Source organism: Odontomachus brunneus, unplaced genomic scaffold (genome assembly GCF_010583005.1).
Source record: "Odontomachus brunneus isolate Ranch 3 - 2012 unplaced genomic scaffold, Obru_v1 Obru_scaffold_028, whole genome shotgun sequence".
Lineage (NCBI taxonomy): Eukaryota > Metazoa > Arthropoda > Insecta > Hymenoptera > Formicidae > Odontomachus > Odontomachus brunneus.
Window position 1 is genome coordinate 61,171 of NW_022639478.1, and position 25,991 is coordinate 87,161.

The 25,991-nt window shown below is 34.6% G+C and overlaps 2 protein-coding genes and 1 long non-coding RNA gene across 7 annotated transcripts in view; 2 read left to right on the forward strand and 1 right to left on the reverse strand.

Moving 5' to 3' along the window:
• Positions 1-1,662: 1,662 nt before the first annotated feature.
• On the forward strand, positions 1,663-10,354 carry LOC116842891 (acetylcholine receptor subunit alpha-type acr-16-like). Its single transcript, XM_032812715.1, has 9 exons — positions 1,663-1,807; positions 4,368-4,507; positions 4,590-4,634; positions 5,866-5,975; positions 6,095-6,311; positions 7,878-8,046; positions 8,281-8,430; positions 8,576-8,745; positions 9,986-10,354. The coding sequence occupies exons 1-9, from the start codon at positions 1,729-1,731 to the stop codon at positions 10,217-10,219; spliced, it is 1,314 nt and encodes a 437-aa protein (XP_032668606.1). The 5' UTR covers positions 1,663-1,728; the 3' UTR covers positions 10,220-10,354.
• On the reverse strand, positions 9,599-21,920 carry LOC116842892 (galectin-8-like). 2 transcript variants are annotated; one of them, XR_004377782.1, is made up of 8 exons: positions 21,494-21,920; positions 16,236-16,321; positions 15,180-15,390; positions 14,745-14,942; positions 14,437-14,525; positions 14,158-14,352; positions 12,083-12,456; positions 9,599-12,000 (listed from the first exon to the last, which is right to left on the reverse strand). XR_004377782.1 is itself a non-coding variant. In XM_032812716.1 (7 exons), exons 1-7 carry the CDS (start codon positions 21,581-21,583, stop codon positions 12,309-12,311), a joined length of 1,017 nt encoding a protein of 338 aa, XP_032668607.1. In that variant the 5' UTR covers positions 21,584-21,920; the 3' UTR covers positions 10,344-12,308. The 2 variants fall into 2 exon arrangements, 1 of the variants encoding a protein (XP_032668607.1); XM_032812716.1 differs by having other exon boundaries at positions 10,344-12,456.
• Positions 21,921-23,364: 1,444 nt separating this feature from the next.
• LOC116842938 overlaps positions 23,365-25,991 on the forward strand; it is a 7,584-nt gene continuing 4,957 nt past the window's right edge. For 2 of the 4 annotated variants that reach the window (XR_004377792.1, XR_004377797.1), the window contains exons 1-3: positions 23,367-23,527; positions 23,871-24,098; positions 24,856-24,939. This is a non-coding gene — a long non-coding RNA (uncharacterized LOC116842938). Of the gene's footprint in view, positions 23,528-23,870; positions 24,099-24,855; positions 24,940-25,991 lie in introns of all 4 variants that reach the window. The other 2 variants (XR_004377796.1, XR_004377793.1) reach the window with 2 other exon arrangements.

Below are 25,991 nucleotides of genomic sequence, written 5' to 3' on the forward strand. Positions count from 1 at the left end.
CCGTACGATTTCAGTACTTCTTGCAGCGTAAACGGTTGATTCATGCGGTACAATTAAAGCACGAGGCAAGGAGGAATTATCGCAGAGGGTATTTGTCGCGCCAAAGAATATGATAAAACGGCAGCTATTAAATCGTGTCGGTATACACGACACATTAGCGCTTTGAACGTCTTTAATTTCTCGACAAAGTTAAATTGGCTTTCCGTGAAACATTCTAATTAACAGTAGTGCCTTAATTGCCTCGATATCCGATAGCAAAGCAGAAACATTCTTCCACTATATCTGTTGCTCTCTCGTGAAATGATTCTTCGAGATAATTAACGAAGCGATAATTGAATCTTGTAACGACGCGTGACCGATAATAATTCGTTGATGTGTCGCTTTGTTTGTTTATGTCTTGCCGATATACTGTTGCAAATCATTGTACGCACCGATTTATTGACATGTGTGTCAACTGTGCACGGGAATATCGCGATATTAAAAATATGAGTCTGTTGACGACGAAAAAGAGAAGCTTTTTGGCAAGCTAAGCTTTGGAAAGGGAATTCGACGAAATCATATTTCCCGTGTAATTTCAAAACGACTTTGACCGTAATGTGATCTTAATTCGAAGCAGTTATAAAGATCCACAATATTAAAAGTTAGAAAAGTAAATTAAGAACAATATTCTCTTTGCAGAGGAAAACTGAAATGGCCAAAGAAACTGTGATTAACATTTTCATGGTTGCAGTCACGTACACGTGACTCTATTCTACCAGCAATTATCAACTAATAAAGAAATATTTCTTAATAATAACAAGTTACAGTGTAATTCTCTTATATCGGAAATACTTCTCGTAAATTAGAAAAGTATTTCCAGTGTAAATGAACTAGAGTATAGGAACGTAGAAGTGTAAAATAAATTTTATATTTTTTACTTCAACTCACACCAAGCTTATTCCGCGTAGACAAGCCTTAAATAATCAATAATGCGAATTATGTTAATTATTTTTACGTTTATCTTTTCCTTTATTTTATTTTATAATAAGTGAAAATAAAAAATATGAAAAATATAATAAATATTCTTTATTTTATTTTAAATATTCTTATCTTATTTTAACTATTTCCAGATTTTTCTTATTATTAACAATGTTTGTGAGTGTAACCTTTGAATAAAATTGTAAGCGATTCTAAAGAATATAAAACACTTTTTTCGTTTTTTCATTATAACGCATACTCTCTTAACACATTAATGAATCAAGTCTGACCTGAAATTTGGGTCTTTAAATACATTTAATTGAATGGTTTTTGGACTTTTTTCAATGATCAATTAGCAGTTGAAGACGCACAAAGACGTGGTCATAATAATAAATGAGAAAACGGACCGAATAACGGAAAAAAAAGAAGAAAACAAATAAACGATCCACGAGATTTTCAAGCGCCGAACCGCGCAAGCTGCAGCGATCGCTTACCGTAATCGCGTCTCGATACCATCGCGCTGTCATGCGCATGCAATTGAAAGAGTTCGGTCTAAATAATGTAGGAGTATCTCCGGTGGTGTAAAGAGGTCAAAGTCATTGCGTTTCATTGATCAGCGGTAGGCGACGAAATGTCTATTCAACAGGTTGTTAACTACTTAAATCTATGGCAGCCCCTTCTTGCCGCTCTTCTCTGCGGCCGATAGTTACCGGCTGCGCTTCTCACGTAGTCAGTGTCAACTCGACGACGGTTCGCACTTCAGCACCCGCGATGCGGCCACCTCGTGTCATCTGCACGGCGCTCGTTCTCCTCCTCGGCGCGGTGTTGCATGCGAGCGGCACGCCGGAAAGTAAGTGACCAAAAAAAGAAAAAAAAAATAAATAAATAAATAAAACGCGAAGAACGACCGAATGAGATCCCGCGAAAGCCCCGACAGCGCGACGGCAGTCGCGCGCTCAATTCGCGCCCATGTACGCGGACATACGCAGTCACGACGCCCAGAGCTGTCTCGCTCCTTCTCCTCGTTGCGGGTGCAGCGGAAAGGGCGAAAAAAGGCAAGAAGAAATCGTTTTTTACGGAGAAGAAGGGCGGCGCCCAGGGGATGAAACATCTTTGTAACCTTTGTAGACGGGGCAGAGGGGAGAGGGGCACAAAGTTCAAAAGGGGCGTAAACGTGTCCTTCAGGGCCGCGTCGTGGCATTATATCTCTGAAATAATTAACGCGCTGCAGCATTTTTACGGACGCACTGCGCGTACGAAATCTTCATTAAATTTCGCGGACGCCTCGGCATCCACTGCCCGAACGTAAAAACACGATCTCAAGCGCGAAGATGCCAAGAGTGAATGTAAATAGAGGGCACACCACCCCGGTACCCTCAGCACCCCCCCTCCCTCCGGGCTATTTCGGGACGATGACGGTGTTTATGTAGCCTGAGTAAATTTTCGCAACTTGCGCGCGAGACGTCGCGCAGTTTAGTGAATTTTTCATAAAGACACGGTCTTTGCCCCATGGTTATTTATCTGGATGTTTTGCTTTTCCCGTGTCGATCTGTTGTGCGTACGCGACTGAATATGGAATGAATGTCAGAATATGAATTTACTCGAATCGCGCGGAGAAGATACGCTCGCAGCAATCGACATATTCCCTGTCGACGGACGCTCACGCTTCCTTATTTACCAGCGACTGCAGATTGTCGTCATTTATCCACTTGTACTGTCATTCAAAGCAAATCAACTGAATGAATGAGTCCCAGTATTTCAGAATACACATGAACTATTCCCAATCAACAATGTTACGTATCTGCAAAATAACAATAGCTACGTTAGCTACGTTAGCTTCAGATCTGCTCATTTCAACTCTATTTTCTCGTGTTTCTTGCATTTGAAGTTAAATAGGTAACCTGATTACAGTAGTTTCCTACAATGCGCAAGCTAAATTGCAATGATGAATCGACTTTGAAGAATTGAGAATCCACTTTTCTTAGAGAAAACATCGAGTTATTAATACATAATTTCCGAATTTAAGCGAGCTACAAAAAAAAAACTCATCCACAATGGGCCTTCTATAATAAACCATTAGTCATAAGTCGTAAGCAAATTGATCAACCACAATCGATTATTTTCAAAAATAATGACTAATAGCTTATTGTAGAAGGTCTATAACTAAACTATAGGAGAATAAAAAGTAACAATATAATATCCAGTATCATAAAACTCTATAATACTGAAAATTAGACGAACCGCAAATAATCACTTTTCTCCGGCATTTTTATCAAAAACAAAAAATCAGTTCCAAACCATCATTAAAGTCATGAATTGTATACATAAAAAAATATTATCCTACTATCAAAAAAAGTGATTATACTTAGTTTATGTTTCTCCTTTAAAGGTTTAAAGATTTAAAGGCAATAATTATCTTCAAAAAAAATAATTTTTCGATAATATAGTCTTGAAATATACTTATTACAAGTATATTACATGATAATGTACTTTAGAAAAGTACATTATTATGTATTCAAAATAAGAATCTATTCACTTTACAAGAGTATTGTAAGATTTTATTTGAAGAGGAGCTAATTTGATCGTATGTAGTAAATAAACCGAATTTTTGCTTTAATTTGATATTCTTAATTGAAATGATAAACTTTCCAGAACTTTGAATAAATTTGATGCTTACAATGAATATACCCAGTAAGCAAGAAATCATTAATACAACAATACTACAATGATATTCAAGAACCTGTAATATTGTCAAATATGTAGAGTTTAATATTGTATCGAACATCATTATGAATATATTTTGACCGCGATTTGAAAGTTTCAATAATATTGAAATAGGATTGCCATAACGTTTTAATTGTCAGAAATATTTTTAAGATGCATTGATTTTAAACAAATGTTAAAGTAACATTTGAAAAATATATTTTTTGTAATGTTTTTAAAACGTTTAAACAATTCAGAAAAATCACATCACAAAATAACATGTGAAAAATATAAGTGCAATATTATTAAAAAATGTCCAAACAATGCACATGAAGTCAACATTTTTAAACGTTAATTTAATATTCCTTGCTTACTGAGTATGATAGATTTGCGGATATGTAAACTTATGAAATATTTGAAACGAATAACATATATTTAAACGCAGTATGTATTTTAGTGCAGGTAAAAGTGTAGCTTCTGCTTTATATTTCAGGCAAATAAGAGAGACATGGAGTAAAATGTATAATTAAGAACAACTGTGATACTTTTGAATGAAGTTATTATCGTGGTGATCTATCGTGTTACACCCGTGAGATCATTTCGCGCGCGATAAACGGCGGGCGAGGCGCGAGTCGTTGTACTTCACGCGTAGGTCGTTGTAATTAATAAGATTATAGCTTCCGACTTTGTCCCTCGGTGATTTACAGAGTCCCCTATGTGGAACGAAACCTGGACCGATCGGTTGAAGCAAGATCTGTTCGTAAAATACGACAAGTTTGCCCGACCGATGAAATACTACAACACCACAGTAGTCAGCTTCGACATTACGATTCTTCATGTCGATGTGGCAAGTATGCGATATATTAGAACGCGCTTGTGAGAAACCGTCGCGAAACTACAATCGGCCTCCTTTTCCCATTATTTTTCAGGATGAATTCAAGTCCTCCGTCACCATCAACGGATGGGCTTCTCATGTGAGTGTCCATATTTCATCATTTGGTCATGTTCTACATATAATTCCTTTTCTCTTAGAACGATTGCATTTCTACACATTGGCACAGAGTGATAAACTGTGCGTGAAATTGAAATGTTCGTAAAATTTACGCCGCGTTTACGATCAAATTGCCACGAAATATATAAAACATATTAATACTAGAACTACACGCGGAGAGAATTTTATCTCTATCTTCTATAGTAATTTTATAGTAAAAATTACTATAGAATTTTGTAGCCGATGAACAGATGAATAGATTGACATTTTGCAGTAATTGATTATCCTTTCATTATATATGCGCTACTTACATTTTAGGAATTTAAGTGTACTGTTAAAATTTTGCTATGTGTCTAACGAAATTTACTGTGTTCCTTAGCACGTTGTTGACAGTGTATTCCTATAATCCTATATAACATAATAACAAAACTTAAGATAATTCATATGAGAAAAAAGATGTATGTTTTTTCCACGTACCGACGATTAACAATTTCTATCGGAACAAAAATTCTATCGGAGTTAAAAAATGACTGAGTTTTTAAAAAAATGTAAAATTCAAAAGGAAAATGTTTATTTATCTTTTTAGTTTTGTCCAACGTCAATTAAAAAAAATATATAAAATGCATCGTTGCAACTTTGAGTGATTTTTATAAGAAATTACAAATCTGTCATTTTTACTGCTTCAATAGTTCTAATGTTAATAGAATATCAAATAGATTAATAAATTAACAAATATATTAATAGAATAAATCAAAATAATGATCTCTCTTTCCCTTCTATGCTTCTACTTTTTCTTTCTATGTCTTATACACTGAGGGAAAAATTACCTTAAAATCAACAAATATTTCTTTGATGGGTGCCATTAACATATTTATTTAAATCTAAATTCTCTTTATTTAAATCAAATATTGTTTACCTGATTTAAATAAACAATATTTGGTTTAAATAAAGAGAATTCAGATTTAAATAAATATGTTAATGGCATCTATCAAAGAAATATTTGTTGATTTTAAGATAATTTTTCCCTCAGTGTGATACAATTTATGCGAAATATGTAATATATATATATATATATAAACATATAATAACATCATTATCGGTCACCCCGCTAACTACACTCGACGATTGCGTCTCCACACGCAACGTAACTACGACATTTAATATTCATTCGTTATCGTCGTTACCGTTATCTTCTATTATAACATCCATAACAGACATGGATGGACGACAAGCTCAAATGGGATCCCTCCAAGTACGGCAACATTCAACACATTCACGTTGGCAATCATGAGGTGTGGCAACCGGACGTTATGCTGTACCACAGGTACGCCCGCTCTCTCTCTCTCTCTCTCTTAAATTTTTTCGCTGAGACGCGAGTTCCTCCGAAAGTCCGCAAGTAGTTCGCACACACTGATGCATTTCCTCTCTATTTCTCTCGCTCAGCGGCACAGCGAGCACCATTGAGCATTACGGCGACACGGCTTGCATCGTTTATCACGACGGCCGGGTGCTGTGGGTGCCGCCCGCGCAATTCGTCGGGCTCTGCGAGCTGGATCTTCACCTGTGGCCTTTCGACACGCAGATCTGCACTATGACGTTTGGCTCTTGGACGTATCATGGCGAGCAGATCGATATGCGTCTGAGCGAGTCCCAGATTACCGTATGAGAACAAATTACATTCGACCTAAAGTTTCTTTTTATATTCTTTGTATTCTTTTCTATGTTTACTTCTCTCCTTAGTGGAACGCGTAAAATCATCTCTATTGCTCGATTGTACATGGTATTGCGCGAATTAACCTATACAGGATCCTCCGAAAATCCGGGAACGGTCGAATACATCGCAAAACATCCACTTTCAGAAAGAATACTTCAGACAAAAGTCTAAAAAGCTATCTAATAGCAGTATCCTTTTAACTTTGGATGATGTGGTCAAGATCAGGTTAAGGTCACTGTTATTTTTAAATAAAATCTACTATTTTTTATCTCTATATTCTTGTAACTGACATTGAAATGTTTTTCTAAAATGATATAATAAAGCCATATTTTTGGTTAAATACTTCTTGAATTATTGGTTTATAAAGTTCAAGTACAGTAGTATTAGCGTTATGAAGGTTGTACAAGGTATAGAGGTTGCCCGGACTTTTGGAGGATCTTGTATGTGACGGATTGCCTATTCGATTAAATGCACGCACCTGGACACAGGCCCAGCACGAACTTGGTGTTATACTCGTTTGCAAAACGCTTTGCACTCATTTTTTTCCAACAAGAAATGTGCAAAAGCGTGTGCAAATAGTTTTACAGACGTGTGTATTGCCAAGTCCGTCCAATATCCGTGTCTAAGCGTGCGCGCATGCCAGCGAAGTAAATAGACTGCTTGCTGTATTGATCTGTATGTTGATGCAAATCTTGTAAAACAAACTCAATGTAAAAGCAAAGTTAGGTAAAATGGATTTAACCCTCCGTGTACAATCATATTTTTTGGAACATACAGTACAATTTGAGTTTGTTAGTCTCGAGTAATTTTGGGGTATCATACACAAAGAAAACTATTTTACATCACTACACACAGAAAAATATTCTTCTACTATTAAGAAGAACGATTATTCAGCTTATTTTTTCTCTTTTAGATAATAGTTATTTTTAATTAACTCTCTCCTTTACTCCAATTTAATTGTGCATTCATTTGATTCATTTTTAATATTACGAACGATACAACCAGGAGTTAAAACTGAATCTTTCCCCTTTCTATTTTTCGAGCGAGACCTCGTACCAATTCAGTGTAATAATAATCCAACATACATGACACTACTGTCAAGCATTATTACTCTCTTTTAAATTATTTTATACTCTTTATACTCTCTTTACTCTCTTTACTCTTTTATACTTTCTTTTAATCTATTTTAAATGATTCGCACTAACATCCATGATTCGTCTTTTATAGATCTTATCTTTTTCAGTATTTTTGAAAATATTATTTATCCAGAGATATAGAAAAGCCTCAGTTATGAGATGGTAGTGCAAAATAAAATTAAAATCTGAGAACGCAGATTTGCGCTATTTTGAAATTTCTCCGAATTGCTTATGAAAGTTGGTGGATGGAATGATCGGACATTCGTCCGTGTCTCTCATTGATCCAACGTTACACGTGGAGGGTTGATTCATCTGATTTGTCGTGCTATTCGATAAGGTCAAGACGATATTGAGACACAGATGGTTTTGACAACAGGAGGACTTGCACGTGAAGAATGCGGAGTGGAAGCTCATGGATTTGACGAAAACACGCCAGGTGGTCAATTACGCTTGCTGCCCGGATCCGTACATCAATCTAAATTTCAAGATGACCTTAAAGAGAAACTCCGCGCTCTATTGCAGTATACTGCTTATGCCCGCCGCTGGTGTGTAACTAGCGCAACTGTTCTTTATCTAGTATTAACTCACGACACCGGTGAGATTAGTCTCAAATCCGAAGTTACCGCGATCTCTGTGTGTGAATATAAGTGCACGCCCGCGTGTGTGTGTGTGTGTATTTGATGCGTGTCGTCTCTTAATTTGATTCAGTTCCGATTTATCGTCCGGATTTAACCACATTTAACCACATCCAACTACATTAACACGACGTAAACTTTCAGCCATAGTTTTCCTGGTTCTGGTCACGTTCTGGCTACCACCTCAAAGTGAAATGAAGATCAACATCGCGGCTTGTACTATATTAATCATCACAGTGTTTTTAGTCTACTTTGGCTTCAAAGTACCATTAACGGCGAATCCTCCGCTCATAGGTAATGTTAATCCCTAAAAGCTCGAATGAAATTTTCATGTCTGGCTCCCGCAAACATACGTTACTTTGCACTATCGCAATTTTGCAACACGATACTTTTATCTTATTTATTCTTTACTTACATGAACATCTGCTTGTTTTTGCAGTTTACTTTTATAGCGGCTGCCTCTGCTTAGAGACGATTTCGTTGATACTATCGATACTAGTTATTAACATTACGAAGAGGACTTTCTGCAAACCGCTCCCACGAAACATCAGATTGTGTCTGTTAAGTTGGCCCGGCAAACTGTTGGGTCTTTCCGATCTTATAAGCGTGGTAATTACATTTCTATCAATTAACGGATATATTTGTATGTATTCAAAGATGTCTAAATATGTTTTTCTATTTACTAAGAACTTATTTTAAACTATTTATTTTTTAATTGTTGACGTTTTAACTTCGTCTTTTTAAAAAATATTTTTGAGAGTGATTTCTTAAGGGGATGATAGATATCGAAATATTGCAGTTTTGTAGTTAATATTGTTTATCTATTTAATTGCATATAATTGCAAATGCTTTCACAGAATAAAAGTACAAATGTCGATATATAGAAGGGTATCTTATGATAAAACTTATCAAAAAACAAAAACAATTTGTTTTTATTTACTTAAATTTAAAAAAATTTTTTTAGTTTTTGATATATATAATATAGAGTATCTTTCAATGTATTGACACTTGTATTTTCATTTTGCACAAATATTTGCAATTCTATGCAACCAAATAAAAAAACAATACAAACTATGAAATTTGTCAGTATCCAGTGCCTTAACTTTAGAATGCCCAATAGAGTTATTTTGACTTGTTTAAGGTTTTCAATCTTTAATCAATTTTAAAGTAGAACATATTAGAAAAGTTACAGAAAAGATTAATAATAACGTTATAAATTATTTTATGATTACCTTGGATCTCTACGCGAGACTCTTTTGGATTTTTTTAATTGCCAGTTAAAAGGATAGTATAAAAATTATTATTTAAGACTTCAGCTTTTAATCCCGATTCAACTTATATTCTATTATGTGTGCATTCAATATAATGTTTTATACTAATTATAAAGGGCAAGTAAGTAATAATTATGATACATTTTATAATAGGAAATTCTAGAAGTTTGAAGAAATTATGAAGATAATAATTTAATTATAATTTGTTATAATTTGTTTACAATACATAAAATGTGTATATTTTGCAAATTATGTTTTTAGCATGTTTAGAAATTATGATTGACACGAGTAATGAGGAACAAAAAGAGTTTTAAAATCGCAAGGAGTTAAAATAATTTTTTCGGACATCCAACTAGTATTGTCCTTCTCGCATTCTAGTGTTAAGGATATATCTTGGAATATGCACTTTTATGTGATTTGCACCTCAGCAATATTATTCCTGCGATTTTATAATTCTTTTTTCACTCAACACATTTTGTTTTACTTTTATAATTTTGTCATTACGGAGTTAAGACGTTGCGCGTTTACAGAAACGAGACAATCGTTATAATTCGGTGGCGTTATTGATCATTTTTCAGATCGAGTCGCGGCGGCCTATACCAGGTCAGGAATTGCGGGGCAAACTCACGGAGGAATCCACGACCAACTCGACGTCCAACATCTCGGACGACGGTGATCGACAGAATATGATCTCGCCGACGAAGAACATCACGCAATTGGAATGGATTCTAGCAGGCACGGCCGTCGATCGCATCGCTTTCGTGCTGTTTTGCTTAATTCTAGCAACAATGGCAATAGTGTGCATAAGTTAGTTTGTTAGACGAATTTCTTTTTTCTTTCTCTCTCTCTCTCTTCCCCCACTCTTCTTTTTTTTTAATTGCTCCGGTACATCGACAATCTAATATATACTACATACATACGCAAATAAATCGCAACTTATTGTCCGATACCGTTTTATTCTCATATAAATAAATAACTCTCGTAGAATATACAAATGCAAAGTATACATATACAAACATGTTTTCGGTCGGGCGGTATTTAATTTCGGGCACGTTTGGTGTTATCTTAGTATCCTGGCAAAGGTGTTGCCAGGTCCTGTGTTATTAGAACGACTACGGAATTTCCAGTTGTATCGGTTCAAAGAAAACAGATATAGATCACGCACGATCGGTCGATATACAAGAAAGAGCAAGGATATATTTTCACGAATATACATCCAGATAGCCAACTGTCTGTGAGTTTGCTGTCGTGCTGTCGACAACAAACAGGAACTAATTTAAACAAATTAGGAACAAAATGACAGCATTGTGTGTGTCGCATTGAACTCATGTGAATTCTAATTCAAATAACGGCAAATTAATAGCAACATAGATTTGTAATCCGTTAAAAATTTTTTGTCATGACAACGTGCTGACAAAACGTTTCAGAGAGAGAAAAATATCGAAAGCGCAGTTTCGCTAGGCCGGGACTCGAGAACCCGAGTCTTTCGCTTGCCGGGCGACTGCTCTAAACTACTGAGCTATCTGACTCTCCACGCTCACGACACTCTCTTCTCCCGAAATAACGCTCAGAGATGCCGTTCGGAAAACGTTGTGTTAACAAATATACAGCAAACATTTAACAATACCTGCTGTGCATTAGTTTATTCAAAATGCTTAATCATCTTTGGCTATCTGGACATTGAAGTCTTGTTTTGTCGCACGAAATTTATTAGTCAGTACAACACTTATTTATCGTGAGGGTCCCGGAAATAATAAACACGGTCCTGATTACCGACGAAAGTATCTCTATGCAAGAACATCTCAGCATCGTATCGAGAATATATTGACTCGCGATCACTTCTTTGTTCGTATACATCTCATAAACAAACACGATTAAAGTACATTTATGATACACTACTATACAAAAGGTCGTATCAAAAGTGACTCTTTACATGCTCCTCAAAATTGGTTCCTAATATCTTGCAAAATCGCCCGCGCAATTTGCACACTTCGTTACTTTTCGCATTTCAGCCAAAAGCGATATGTCAAAACAACGTTGTTTCGATATCATTAATATCGAAGATAGTGAATTTGAAATTTGCGTCGAAATTTTGAAATTTTTGAACAACAAAAGATTACGTATATATGGAATCAATCATTTCAGACATTAACGACGTCGAAATGACATTTCGGCGGATTATTTCTGGCTGGAAGAGCCTTCATACGATTACACATATAATTGGTCTAACAGTCTTAGATAAATCGTTTGAATATAACAAGAGAAAAAAACAAATACGCATAGAAAAATTTACCACTACTGGTCGTATAACAATTCACGCTGGCGTTTAAAGCAAGAAAAACACGAGGTTGATATGATCTTTCTATTATGCCGAAAGGACAATCCTCCTCCTCCTCCGTCTCCTCCTCTCTTAGGGCCGATTGTTCCAACTTTTTGGTAAGCTCTACCTGACAGTTAAATCATATGTCTGTCTTCGTTTCTTCTTCAAACTGGACAGAGACGGATACATGATTTAATTATTAGGTAGCTTATTAAGAAGTTGGAACAATCGGCCCTTATGCTTGTGATTTGTGTGGGCCCATCGTCATAAAAGCTGCACAATTATAGAAGCGGAGATAGAGCAAGGAAATGACAAGCGATTTTCTCTATTTATTGTCGGAATTATGCATAATTACTGATAGAAGCGTCTGTGCATCCTCCGGATCACCATTATTGTGACTGTGGCAGCTTTAGAAAGTTTCCATCTGTTGGAAATGTTGAAGAACCGTATTCCCTTGTATTTGTAAGCACAATTCTATCGCGAGGTCGACGTCTGTACGATTATCGATAGACGATCTCCCATCCGCAATTATATTGTCATATTTGATTGCTGTGTTATGCGTGCTGTTTGATCGACTCCCATCAAGCGTAGCTCATGCTGAGTTGGTACAATACGATGTCGCCAGAAATTCGCAGAGTGTCCGTGATTGACGATTGCAGTCTATGCTTAAACTCGCCGATCATCTTGTTGCCCAGCCATATCGTGTATCCTTCGTACTCACAGCGAATGCTGTTGAGAAAAGAATTTAAAAGAATTCATTTTATTTCTCGTTGGTAAGTAGAAATGAAAGTTTATCTGTTGTTAAATTAAGGTTTAATTAACATTGATGAAAGAAACTGACGTATGGAGAGTATTTTATAGATGTCTTGTAGACATTAGCAGAAAAACATTGGTAAACGGGCATAAATAGCAAGTTTTTGCCCGTCATGAAATATTATTGAAAATAATTCTTCACAAATAATTATGGAAATATTAAGAATAAAACTTAATTAAGAAAAAATTTTGGTTTAAATAATCAAAAAATAGGAGATATTTACGAATTTTTTTCAAAGATTTTTTGGAGAAAAATATCAATATAGAGTTTTTTATTATTATATATTATTCATCATGATTTTAAGGATAAAAAATTATTTTTAAGTAATTCAATTCTGTTTAGATCTTTTATACTGAGTGCGTTGTCGCCAGACATCTCTCACTGGTAAATAACATTACAACTCGTATAATAATTTGTAAGAAATGGAAAGTTAAAAATTATACTAAAGAGTGCGGCCAAACCATCATAGGCATTTTTGCTCCATTTTTTGTAAGTTTGAAAATGGTCACAAATTTGATATTTTCTGAAAGCTTATTGCGAGTAGATTCGAAATATTTAAGTATCAAGGTAGCGCTCTATACCATCATTTGGTATCTTAGCTATGTCACAATCATGGTTTTGTAATTCCGAACGAAAACGTCTGCGATATTACTATAAGAATTAACAATGATCAATAAAATATCTTATTTTTCTCATTTTTTTGTCCATTTTTATATGCATTGACTTATGGCGCCATCTTTAAGAAGTGAAACTTTTTTGGACCATTTTTCTCTGAAATGGTGTGGAGCGCCATCTTGATACTTATATATTTGGAATCTACTTGCAATAAGCTTTCAAAAAAAAAAAAAAAACCAAAATTATGACCATTTTCAAACTTATAAAAAATAGGGCTAAACTTGGCGGCACTCTTTGCTGGAGGACGAACGTTTATTATATGCAGAATGTCGAAATTTAACAAAATAGCAGCATTACCAAGTCATAAGTCGTTTGTCTCTTTCATCGTTTCTCATTTAGTATCCCGTGGAAAATACTAATTTTGGAAATTTTCTAAAGGATTTAGATTAATCTTCTAACAAATTTAAATTAACAGTTTTTAAATTTTTTATCCCATTTGTCTCAGAAATATTACAAAAGTTGTAATATTTACCACCAGTTGGAGGAGACAACACATTTAGCACAAAAGACTTGCATGGAATAACAATTAAAAATTTTTTTCTATTTAAAATAATGATAAAATCCTATACTGATATATTTATTCTTTTTCTGAAAAAAAAATCGTTAATACCTTCTACTTTTCAGTTATTTAAAAATCAAACTTCTCACTGTTAAATAATTATATAAAGCTTACTAATTAAAATTAAAATTACATAAAAAATAAATATAAAGCTTACTAATTAAAATTAAAATTACATAAAAATAGATAATGAAAGCCAAATAACAGGTTTTTTTGTATAAATATGTGCGTAATATGTAACTAAACCTGCGATTTGATTCTTGTCCGTTTTCCTTTTATAATTTTAAAGAATTAAGCCATCCTTTTGTAAAATAATTTGTCATAAACAATAGTTATCATTCTATTCGGATCGCTCATTTCTAAATAAAAATAATAGCCTTACGTAAGCAGGAAGTCTCGACCAGGCATCCAAGATAAGTGTCCTGGATGTCGCTCTTCGTGTTCCCACGCACCATTGGTCCAGCAATTCATGACAACGTACGGCGCGCTATTCCCGTAAAGAAAGCGCGGGTTTAAATGCAGCGGTATTACAGGATGAGGATAAATGGTTTTGCCCTTCTGCAAATTCACGTAGAACCTGCAAACAACGCATAGATATATCCCATTGCCACACGGATGCGGAAACATACGTAAATGCTAAATTACAATCTCAAACGCTCACGAGTGTGGAAGTAGCTTCAATCTTCCGGTGATAAATAAACGAGAACCGACACGAAACTCGCTGCCGATGTCCACAGTAATGGGGACGTCCTGTAAAGACAAAATAATGTGTTATTACATAACGATATATAAATGTTCGATTAATTTGCAAATAAAATCTTTGTCTGAAATATTTTTCATATACAAATCTCATTATTTTGATTATATTCATTCAGGATCAAAATTGCCAAAAAAATATCGCTAGAGAACCTTGCACTATACACATAAAAAATTCTCCGGACTATTTCAACAAAAAAAATGGCGGCTTACTAGAAAATCCACGAGTGGTTCCTCGACTGTCAGGACCAATGTTCGGCAAGGTCTGCATATGGAAGGATCAGGATACACAAATATATTCAGCTGACGGGTCCTGACATCCTCGATAGTCCCAGTAACTTCGAGGGCCATTATCTCTTCGAGAGATATCCTATATGAGAAAGCGCAGAAATGCTCTCCATTCACCGCGATCTGCAAACGCACGAACAGTAATTACACGCAAAAAAAGAACTAGCTTCCAGAGCTAAAAAATAGCTGTGGCAGATATGATGTGTCACTGAAATAGGGATAGCTAATGTCGATACTACCGAAGCTAAATTTATTCGCTGTTTAAATTTAGACGCGAGAAATATTAGCTGCTAAAAACAAATGACTGTAGCAAAGCTACAGATTGTAGCTGTGCGGCAAACTTCTTTAATATATGCATACCTGAAACGCATTGTTCGTGCAGAAGATTGTGATATGCACGTAGGTGTTCCGGCGGAATATGCATCCGCTCGGACTGGCGGGCGAGCAGGTCTCTTCCTCGTCCCAGGAACCACGTACTTTCGTGTTCCTGACGATATATCCCCTGTCGAGTCGCGGGTTGAAATGCAGGGCGATGTTCCCGGACGTTTTGCATGTTAAATTCACCGCAAACCTAAATACGATTCGATCAGGATCAACTCTTCGATGTACATTGTTCTTAGGAGAATGTTCCATGGAAAAAAAAGATCTGCTACATATGGACAACTAAATATAATTTGCTGTATTAGCCACTTTTTCTTTGCTGCAGGAGCCAATTTTCTTACTATGATAACAAGAAAATAGCTAAAGCAGTAAATTATGTTTAGTTGTCCATCTGTAGCAAATTTGCCACTTTTCTTGCTGTAGGAGCAGACTTTCTTGTTATCATAGCAAGAAAATAGGTTCCTGCGGCAAAGAAAAACATAGCGAATAATATTTAACTGTCCATATGTAGCAAATTAGTTTGCTGTTATAGCAAATTATTTTTTTCATATCCTTTTCCCATTTTATTTCTTAGAAAAAATACAAACTTAGAAATAGAGATAAGAAATAAATATTTTCTCCTAAGGAATGAAAAGAAAAAATATTGCTTCTTATTACCATTTCTAAATTTTTATTTCTCAGAAAGAATGAAAAGAGAAAAGGGCGCCTCGGCACGCGCGTTGTTCTTAGGAAAACGTTCTTTTTTCCTTTTTATTTCTTAGGAGAAACAGAAACTCTTAGAAATAGCAGTATCTCCTAAGAAAAATTTAATTTTTTTCTTAGAAAAAATATAAACTTAGAAATATAAATAGGAAATTCTGAAAAAGTTCTTGTTTCTTAAAGGATATAAAAGCTTAGACATGGAAATAAGAAATGAAATTTTCTTTCTAAGAAATAGAAAAAAAAATTTATGTTTCACTTATATTTTTAAATTTTAATTTTTTTTTTTGGGGGAAATAAAATGAAAGAAGGGAAAGTAGATTGTAAAATGCATACCTCGATGCGTTTTCAGGAATGTATCCGGTGATAATAATGGCGGAGGTCGGTTTCAGCGGTTGTAGCGGGATCGGCTTGCTGGTATTCTGAAAAAAAATAACACAGCGTACCGTCAACAAAATTTGCACTCCACTTTCCTTTGTTTGAGAACGATCCGTACGTAGATACTCGTCAACGTTTGTACGTGAATCATCATCATCAATTCGCCATATATTATCCGGTGTTATCGTCACGATATCAGGAACGCGCCACGTCAACTAGCGATATTTAATCCACGGCGCTCTTTGCGCCTTCGTCTCTATTTTATTATACCTACGACGGCGCGAGATTCGTTCGACGTAATAGTGCTAATTGCTACGATCAAATTATCCATCGCAGAGGCGCGAATTAAATTCCCGAGCTCGGAGAACCGCCCTAAGAGAGTCATTATAGATTGCCATTGATGATCGAGAACTTCAGGAAGCACGGTGTCGAGTTTATTCGACGCGGCAGAGCAAAAATATATTCTATTATTTTTTTTAATGTAAATGTGTTCCGTATTTTCTATTTTTCTAACTCCTTCTAATAGATGGATTGTTCTCCTTTATCATAATTAGTGCAATAGTATGATTCTCTCTGTTGGGAAGCGTTTCCGCTTGTCGGTCGTATTGTGTCATATTTCTGTGAATCCAAGTAATTTTATTGTTATCGTTATACGACTTGCTATCACAAGAGAGTTATTACACAGCAAGATTTCACCATCACATTTAATGAAATGTGCCGTTTGTGTCATTTTACGCGACTATTCTGTTTCCGGAAAAATAATGTATTATCCTTGAAATTTTCTTACGAGGTTTGGCCCGATTTTGGTCTTCTTCGATAGTAAACCGATCGCCGCGTTTGCGGTGAAAATACACGAACGCTAACTGAACATCGGCAAAGAATTATAAGTAACGACTACAGTTATTTAGTCGATGAATCATCTGTTTTCATTGAGTGCAATAAAGTTAATTTTAGTTCAAATAGTCGAGCCGATTTTTTTAACTGATCCGCTATTTTTGCGCGGAGACGCTTAGAAAAACGTTGTACACTAGATTTTAAGAAAGTTTGAGCATTCCTTTTTCGATACAATTTGGAACGCAGCCATAAGGAGAGAAAAGAAACATTGGCTACATTCAGCTGAGAGAGCAGCTCAGAGAACGCTTAATGATTATTGCTTCTTATTAGTAAATATTCTTGGGTCTATGAAGAATCTAAAAGAATGCCCCAATCACAGACAAGAATCACTAAGCGCTCACTGAGCTGCTTTTTCCGCTGAATGCAGCCATTGTTAGAAGCGTCTATGGAAACGATGCTTTTGCGATATTTAATGCTTTTGCGTAAATTAATAAGTAATTAATCAACACAATTCATTAATATATTCGTTATCAAAGGTTCATTTGGGGAATCCTCCCTACAGATGATTGTATTTTTTATGTAATTATGTGAAACAGACTTAGGGCAGTATTTTTCATAGTTAGATCTTATATTTATGATCATCTTAATTTCATCTTCAGACGCTCTTTAATCTATAAAATGATCCATATAGCATCTGAAGATAAATTTAACACTAGAACTATTTAGAACTACTTCTAAGTAGCATAGATCGGTAATCATCTGTAATTCTAACGTAAGAAAAAGTTCATCTAGAAATATAGATTTAATACTTCTATCAAAATTGTCAAAATGACATTTTGAGAAAGCATTTAATGTAAGGAAAACAAATGTTTATACTTATCTTTTTAGTTTTATTCAATGTCAATTAATAATATAAAATATGCTATTAGAAATTTCAGTAATTTCTAGAAAACATTATAAATCCGTTATTTTAATTGTTTTTATAGTTAACATGATTTTAAATAAAAGGTCCTACTATGAATAACGCTCTTAGTTTATTTATGTATTGCGATGTATTGTTTATCTGAGCGATAGACACATGAGATGAATCCTCTCTAAAAAAAGGCATGTAAGAGATTTAATTGTTACTGCTTTTCCGCGATAATGATTGATTTTCTCGCTTAGTTTATTTCATGTGGGCTGCGGCTTACTTTGTGTCGTTTGCGCCTGTCAAATTACCAGGCAAATGATCGCGTTATGTCAAATTACCAGCTGTCATCGCGTTGGTTAAGTCACGAAAAAAAATATAGAAGAGATATATCTCTCCCTGTCTCTCCCTACCTCTCCTGTCTCTCCTTGTCTCTTCCCGTCTCTCCCCGTCTCTCCCCGTCTCTCCCCGTCTCTCCCTGTCTCTCTCTGTCTCTCCCTGTCTCTCCCTGTCGCTCCCTGTCTCTTCTTGTCTCTCCTGTCTCTCCCTGTCTCTCCCCGTCTCTCTTCGTCTCTTCCCGTCTCTCCCTGTCTCTCCCTGTCTCTCCCTATCTCTCCCTGTCTTTCCCTGTCTTTCCCTGTCTCTCCCTGTCTCTCCCTGTCTCTCCCCGTCTCTCCCCGTCTCTCCCCTGTCTCTCCCTGTCTCTCCCTATAATTATTAATTAATTAAAGTATATTTTAATTTAATTAATTTTTATTTTACATTTTTTATTGTTTTTTATTAGCTATTTGGCGCGCGCATATATTGTTCTAGTATAACAAAAAAAGAAAGAGTTGGATGACGCATGAAAATTAATTAATGCACCATTGTGTCATCGATAATGACTGGAAACCGCGACCGTGTATGAAAATGATAGAGGAAGAATGACAGAAGATGTCATCACTGAATCCCGTGACATAAATACGTCGGTGCTGCGAATTAGACACCGCGAACATTTGTTTTAATAAAGATAAACACATGCTTATTTCCGTTCTGACCTCAATGATAAAAAGCCGTGTCTCTTAAATTAGCAATATGTGTCATGTTTTGTCTCACATCGTCAAGTTCTGCATGTTTAAGCGACTAAAAGAAATAGCATAATTTTACTCGGAATACATGTTTATATGTACAATATTTACTTGTTTGAATCGTTTATTTGATATGCGCACCGGAAATGTAATGTTAAGAATCTTTGTAATATTAAGGTAATATTAAGGAAACTTATCCTGGGTGAATTTTTTGTAACTATCCAGCAAACAAAATGACGTCAAATAACGTCTTAATAACGTCTCTAACATCAATAATACGTCATTAAGACGTCATTTGATTTCATCTCATGCTGGGTATTAAGGAATCCCAAAGATGGAGAGAGAGGAAGTAATTGAAGAAAAATAACATTATCGACCATTTTTAACTCCGAGTGACAACGTATTTTCGCTACCTTCGGAGTAATAACCAGGTTTATTAGTGTCTTTCTTGATTTTCTCCTCTTGGGACGTTCGAAAAAATTCCCAAAAATAATGGATACTGCGAGCGAAGGAATGGATGTATGTGAGATAAATGTGTGAGGTAAGGCAGGAATTGTAAACCAAGTTCCTAATTTATGCTGAAGGAAAAATAAATTGATTGATTGATATTAGCAATCATTAATTCATTGAAAACCTCACATTAAATTCTAACTTCAAATCCGAGTGTCTCGTTTGAGATAAGTTTCAAGTATTACTATCCGCGACACGGTCACGCGTGTACTTCTGTGCATATTTCTATGCATATATTGCTATGTGTATTTCTATGCACATTCCTTCCACAAACTGTCCGGGAACGATGTTAAAGCGACCACTACTATTATTAACGCGTAATAGAAGCTTTAGTAAGGCAAGACGATATTGCGACGTCGATGGCTGGTGACTCTCATGTTGAAGACATATTAAGAGCATTTAGCCAATGATAAGAACTGCTTAAGGTATTTAGTGCGTGAAGTGTCGGATTTTAAGTGGCGACATCAAAAAGGACCCTTATAAATTTATTATACTGAACTAAATTACTTCCTTATAAATTTATTTTATTATAATCCTATTATTGTTAAATATACTCGGGAAAAAAACGATTATATATAATTATATATAAATATATATGATTATATATAATTATATATGAATTTTGTCCATATATGTGACCTTATATATGATCATATCTAATTATATATAAATATATATGATTATATATAATTATATATGAATTTTGTCCATATATGTGACCTTATATGATCATATCTAATTATATATATATATATATATATATATATATATATATATATATAAGATATGTATATCATATATAATATATATATATACATATATAAGACAAAAATTGTCAAATGAAAAAAGGAAAACATAATTTAATTCGGTTAAACGTCGATATCCTGGGCTACCATAAACATAAGCATTTACTTCAATTGTATTTTCACAATAGTATTCTTTTCAATGTCGACATATATAATTATATATGATCATACATAACCATATATGGACAAAATTCATATATAAACTTTTTTTTCTCGGGTAATCCTACTACTGTTTAGATCCTTATTTTTATAATTTATTCTAATATTATTGTTTATCTTGATATTGTTTAGAAGAAATTAGAGACGGAAAATAAAAATAGAAGAAGGAACACATTTAAAAAGTGCCAACTTCAGTTGCAAATATCCCAGCTCCTAAGCGATCAATCTTTTTCTAACTTCACGATGTGCAGGTAGTACTTCTATTAATATGCAGGTAAAATTTAACGGGCTAAGAAAATAGTTTCACGGGCCAACGGGTCCGGTAGTTACCTTGAGCACTCGTCTGTCCGCGATCGTTTGTCGTACAAATGAATCGAATCTTGTATTCGCTTCGCGTATTTATATCCGTACGTCGTGTGTTTACACGGCGCGCGCTCATTCAGCACTACCGCGTACGCGCGATTTACGAATAGAGGACTCTCCGACCGTAGTTCACGCGTGCCTTTAAGGCATTAGATCTGCGCGTTTAAAAAGAAATATCACAAATACTTTCAGATATTTTCAGCTGCTCACTGTTGTCTCCAGCCGCGCGAATTTCTGAGTATCTCACATGCTTTGCATTTTTAATGACATCAGGGATTGCCAATCAGCGCATTCCTTAGGAGAAATTATTTATCGCGAATGACACACATCAGACACAAACACACATAACACATCAGACACAGACACGTATACATGACAAATCATGACGGGACGGCGCGGAGGAAGCCGCGATTGCAAATCGGCAACAAAATGACAAGCATCGCGCAGGTGAACAACGTCCGTTTGATTCACAATCATTCCGTGCGACGCGCGGAAGAGAACACGCGACCTTGACGAAGGCGGGATGACAGAGGGAGGGGAGACAGGTGAGGTCGTGTCGCTAATACTTACCACGGGCACAGTCTCCTCGTCGAAATAGGAGAAATCCTTGAATGCCTCCTCTCTGGCCAAGGCGAGGATGTCACTGGACGAAGATGGCATGCTGGCCCGCGGCACGAGAGTTCAGTCGGCAAGGGCGAGGGTGACCAGGTGACAACGACACTTCCTGGTGCACGACGTACGCGTACACAGCATCGCAGTACGTCCGTACGTGAGCGAGCGCGACGGCGCTCTTAGGCTACCTTCACACTCGCCGTCTGTCTGTCTCGCGTGTCTGTTCCTTTCGTCTATTCTCGTCCGCTTCCACCACCTACTACTCCTACGAGCGAGGGGACCAGAACCGTACAGATTGCGACTGCGTGCATCGCAGGCGGGGGCAGAACTGCAACCAACACTGCCTGCAGCCGACGGCGGGCGGTCGATTCCTCATCGATTTCCTCGCGCCATTCCGCGTCTTCTACACACTATCGCGCTGAACTGTCTCTGACGTAGTAGATAAGGTAGATAAAGGCGTTGTGCCATCACGGATTGTCACGGATTAATCGACAGCGGTTTGATTTAGCGCCAGCTATCTATTGCGTTTATTTACGTTATATTCGCGAAATGAAATATGAACATTTTGCGAATAGATTTCTTGCGCGATTTTAAACGGGAACAAGGCCGCATGGAGTTTCCTAAACAGGCATGCGCGCTCAAATTTCGCTTCAAGGTTGCGTTTCAAAACATCCTTTTTGAGGAAATTTTACTCGAGACTCTATAGTTTATGTAACGTAAACTGTAAGTATTGAGTAAAATTTTCCTCAAAAAGAACGTTCTGGAATGCAAGAATGTAATTTAACATTCAGAGGAAGTAAGGCTTTCCATCTCTCTAATCGATAATGAAGCGCGACATTTAAATTGAATTAACATTACATCTGGAAGCAGGTAAAAATCCAGTTTATATTCTTTTCTGATATTCAGCATTGCCTTCGTTCAAAAAAATCGAATAAAGTTGTTTCTTTCGTCGCAGAATACGATCGTGGAAGTTCTGAAGGATAACATAAAATGCGTATGTAATAAAATATAGTGAATTTTTAAGCATTAACTGCAAACGAAAAATGCGGAAAGGTTCGATTGACGATTGATGTGAGCAAAAGATATTAAAGATCGTTTAATTAACAACTGAACTTAGCAAATCTAATTAAAGGCTGCTTAATCAATTATTAATATGAACAAATTCAATCGATTCAATCGAAGAGCGTTTGATTACTTGAGAGTACAATTTGTTTTGCGGATAATATTCACATCCAGAACATCATGGCAAGATGTCGAACATTGAGAAGTGCTAAATGAGACTTGTGTTGAGGGAGACACACTGATCACACACATATAAATCATCACCAAACGGTCTTCGATGCAGTCGATTGAATTTGTTTATATTAACACTAGATTTACCAGACAATTTGACGGTCAATTTGACGGATATCCGGCGAAATAGGTATACAACATAGAGAATTTCAAAATTAGAAGTTTGAGGAGTAAATGAATAATTTGGATATATATATTTATATCACTCCATTAATAAAAATCAACAAAAATTGCTAGAAAATAATAATAATAGTTTTTGTATTAATAATGAGTAATAATTTTACTCGTGAAATCCGAAACCCGTCAAATTGACGGGTCCCGTAAATCTAGTGTTAATCGTGAATTAAATGGATTTTAATTAAATTCATTAAGTTTAATTTTTCATTGAACGATCTTTGATTCTCTTTGCTCGTCGTCAATTGAACAGTCTTTAATTAAATTCGTGAAAATCAACCATCAGCCAAACGGTCTTCGATTGAATTTGTTTAAATCAATCGGTCATAAATATACATATACATTCTATAGTAATGTATTGTGCCTTCGATTTAAATTTGAACGTAGATAACTACAAATAATGAAAATATCAACACTGATGTTAACTTTCATCGACCAAATTAAGTATTTAATAAGGTCGCAAGAGTTGCTAATATATTAGAAAGGAATAGCAACTTATACTTAGCGAAAGCTCGTTAGATAAAGGTACGTGCACAGATTTTTCATCACATCTCGTGAAAAGTTTACCGATTGCATATTGATACATTTAAGATAGAAATATTAGTAAATGTTTAATAAACGTATACATAATAAAATCGCTATATAACGTAATAATACGAATATGAATTCGTGAAAATAATATAAGCAATACGAATAATAATAGAAATAATGATAATATTATACTTTAAATCGCTTTTAAGTAATCAGTTAGCACAAATATAACGTAACAAATACAAAAATTATTTTCGTATTATACGAAAAATAAAAGCCATACAAGTAATTTTTGCAATAGAGAGTTCAGCAAGAATATAAATATTTTACTTTATAGGTACCTACTAGCGAAAACAATTGACATTCCAATGAATATGTGTACCAAACAGACTTGGCAGTTAATAATAATTTTGATGTTAGCTGATTTATTAATCTATCTTATAATTGTTCACGTATTTAAAGTATTTGAATTAAATAATAATGAACTTACTTTTATGATGAAAATGTTACAACTAAAACTACTCTTTATTTTATTTTATATTATATATCGCGTGGTTGATTGGTGGTAAGTATATTATTTTTAATATTTTATATGTGTATGCAAAAAATACATAAGTAATATCAAAATTTCTATAATCTTGTATGTGTTCCGTAATTTGATTAGTTTACATATACACAGAATGTTTGGATTTAAATGGCTTAGCAATCATACACAGGTTAAATTAAATAGAAAAATTCTCTGCCATTCTCTATAAATTATCGCAATAATTATTGAGATAGTAATAAAAGAAAATTGGCGGAGCAATGAGTGATGAAACGAGCTGTCTTTAGAAACATGATTAAATACGTTTATAAATATGCGTCCATTTAAAAGGTACACTAATAAAAAAAAGCGGTTGAATTGAAAAAATCGGCGTTCACCGGTCAACAAAGAAATATTGGATCTACTCAACAAAATACATGTTAATGCAATAAATTGATATAGTAGATTTCAAAGCAATTTATTGTTGCATTAACATATATTTTGTTGAGTAGATCCAATATTTCTTTGGTGGCCGGTGATCGCCGTTTTTGTCAATCCAACTGCTTTTCTTTCTCAGTGTAGAATTAATTGGTTAGAGTTTACTCAATAATTGCTATTTTATTAAATATTGTGGAACAAATAACACTTAGGACTTTGTTCAACTCAAAATTTCATGAGGAATAGCAATATATAAATAGCAAGCACGAGATTTACCAGACATCCTGCATATATGTAAATTGCTAATAATATACATATGTGTAACTCACTAATAATTATAAATTACTATTGAAATATGCAGCCTATATTTCAGTATGTACGGTATTAGAGATGAAATTGAGGAGATATAAATACATATTTTATACATAGGAGATTTTTAAATAAGGTAAGGATAAAAACGTTACGTAAATTATCAAAAAGATTGTGAAGATGTCATGTGTAGAAAATTTATTCATTTAAAATATATATTTAGATATTATATTACATATGTTTTAGTAAATTCTTTCTGCCTGCTAATATTATTTACTGATAATAATTGGTGCAAATTATTGACTCTGAAATTAATTAACTTATGAATTATTATTAAATATTAAAATGTTTTCTGCAGATGTACATAGTAGGAAGGTGTGATATTTACACAATTAAGTGACGGCACCATTATATTATTACGAAGTGACATAAAATCTTCTAAATGTATTACAAGTATATTAAGAAAGCATTAAGCTAGATGTTCAATTTCAAGTCCGATATATGCCGGAAAATATTGAGAAAATACTATAAATATTCGATAGACTATATTTAAAAACCTTAATAGAACTTTTTTATCAAAATTACACTTTTATGCGATTTTGTTATATTTTTATGATAACTACGATGATGTAAAAAGTGATGCGTTAACTACAGTATTTATTAATTATATATTAGCCTTGTAGACTGCCTATTGATGAATTTAACAGTCAGAATTGTCATCAGAATTATAATTTTAAAGGATTAACTTAGATAGCACATATATTTATATAATTATATAATTATATTAAAATAGTTACGACGAATTATAGTTATATAATTATATTAAAATAGTAACGACTGTACCCTACTGAAAAATTTCTATTGAGATCACAATTGAATTCCCAATTGAATTCTCAATTAAATTCTCAATTGAATTCTCAGTTGAGGTTTCCGCAAAATTTCGCATGTAAGATCTCAATTGAGATATTTGTATCTGATGGAAATAATTCATTGAAAATATAATGAACTTTTGCTGAAATATGTTTGAAAAGCATTCACAATTTTGACCCAATTTCATTAAAATTTCATTATAATTTCATTAATATTTCGATAATATTTTATTAAGAGAGTAGAAAAATTCAGTGAAAAATTATTATTAATTAAAATATTTAGAAAAGTATAATGAAGTATTATTTTGTCTAAATAATA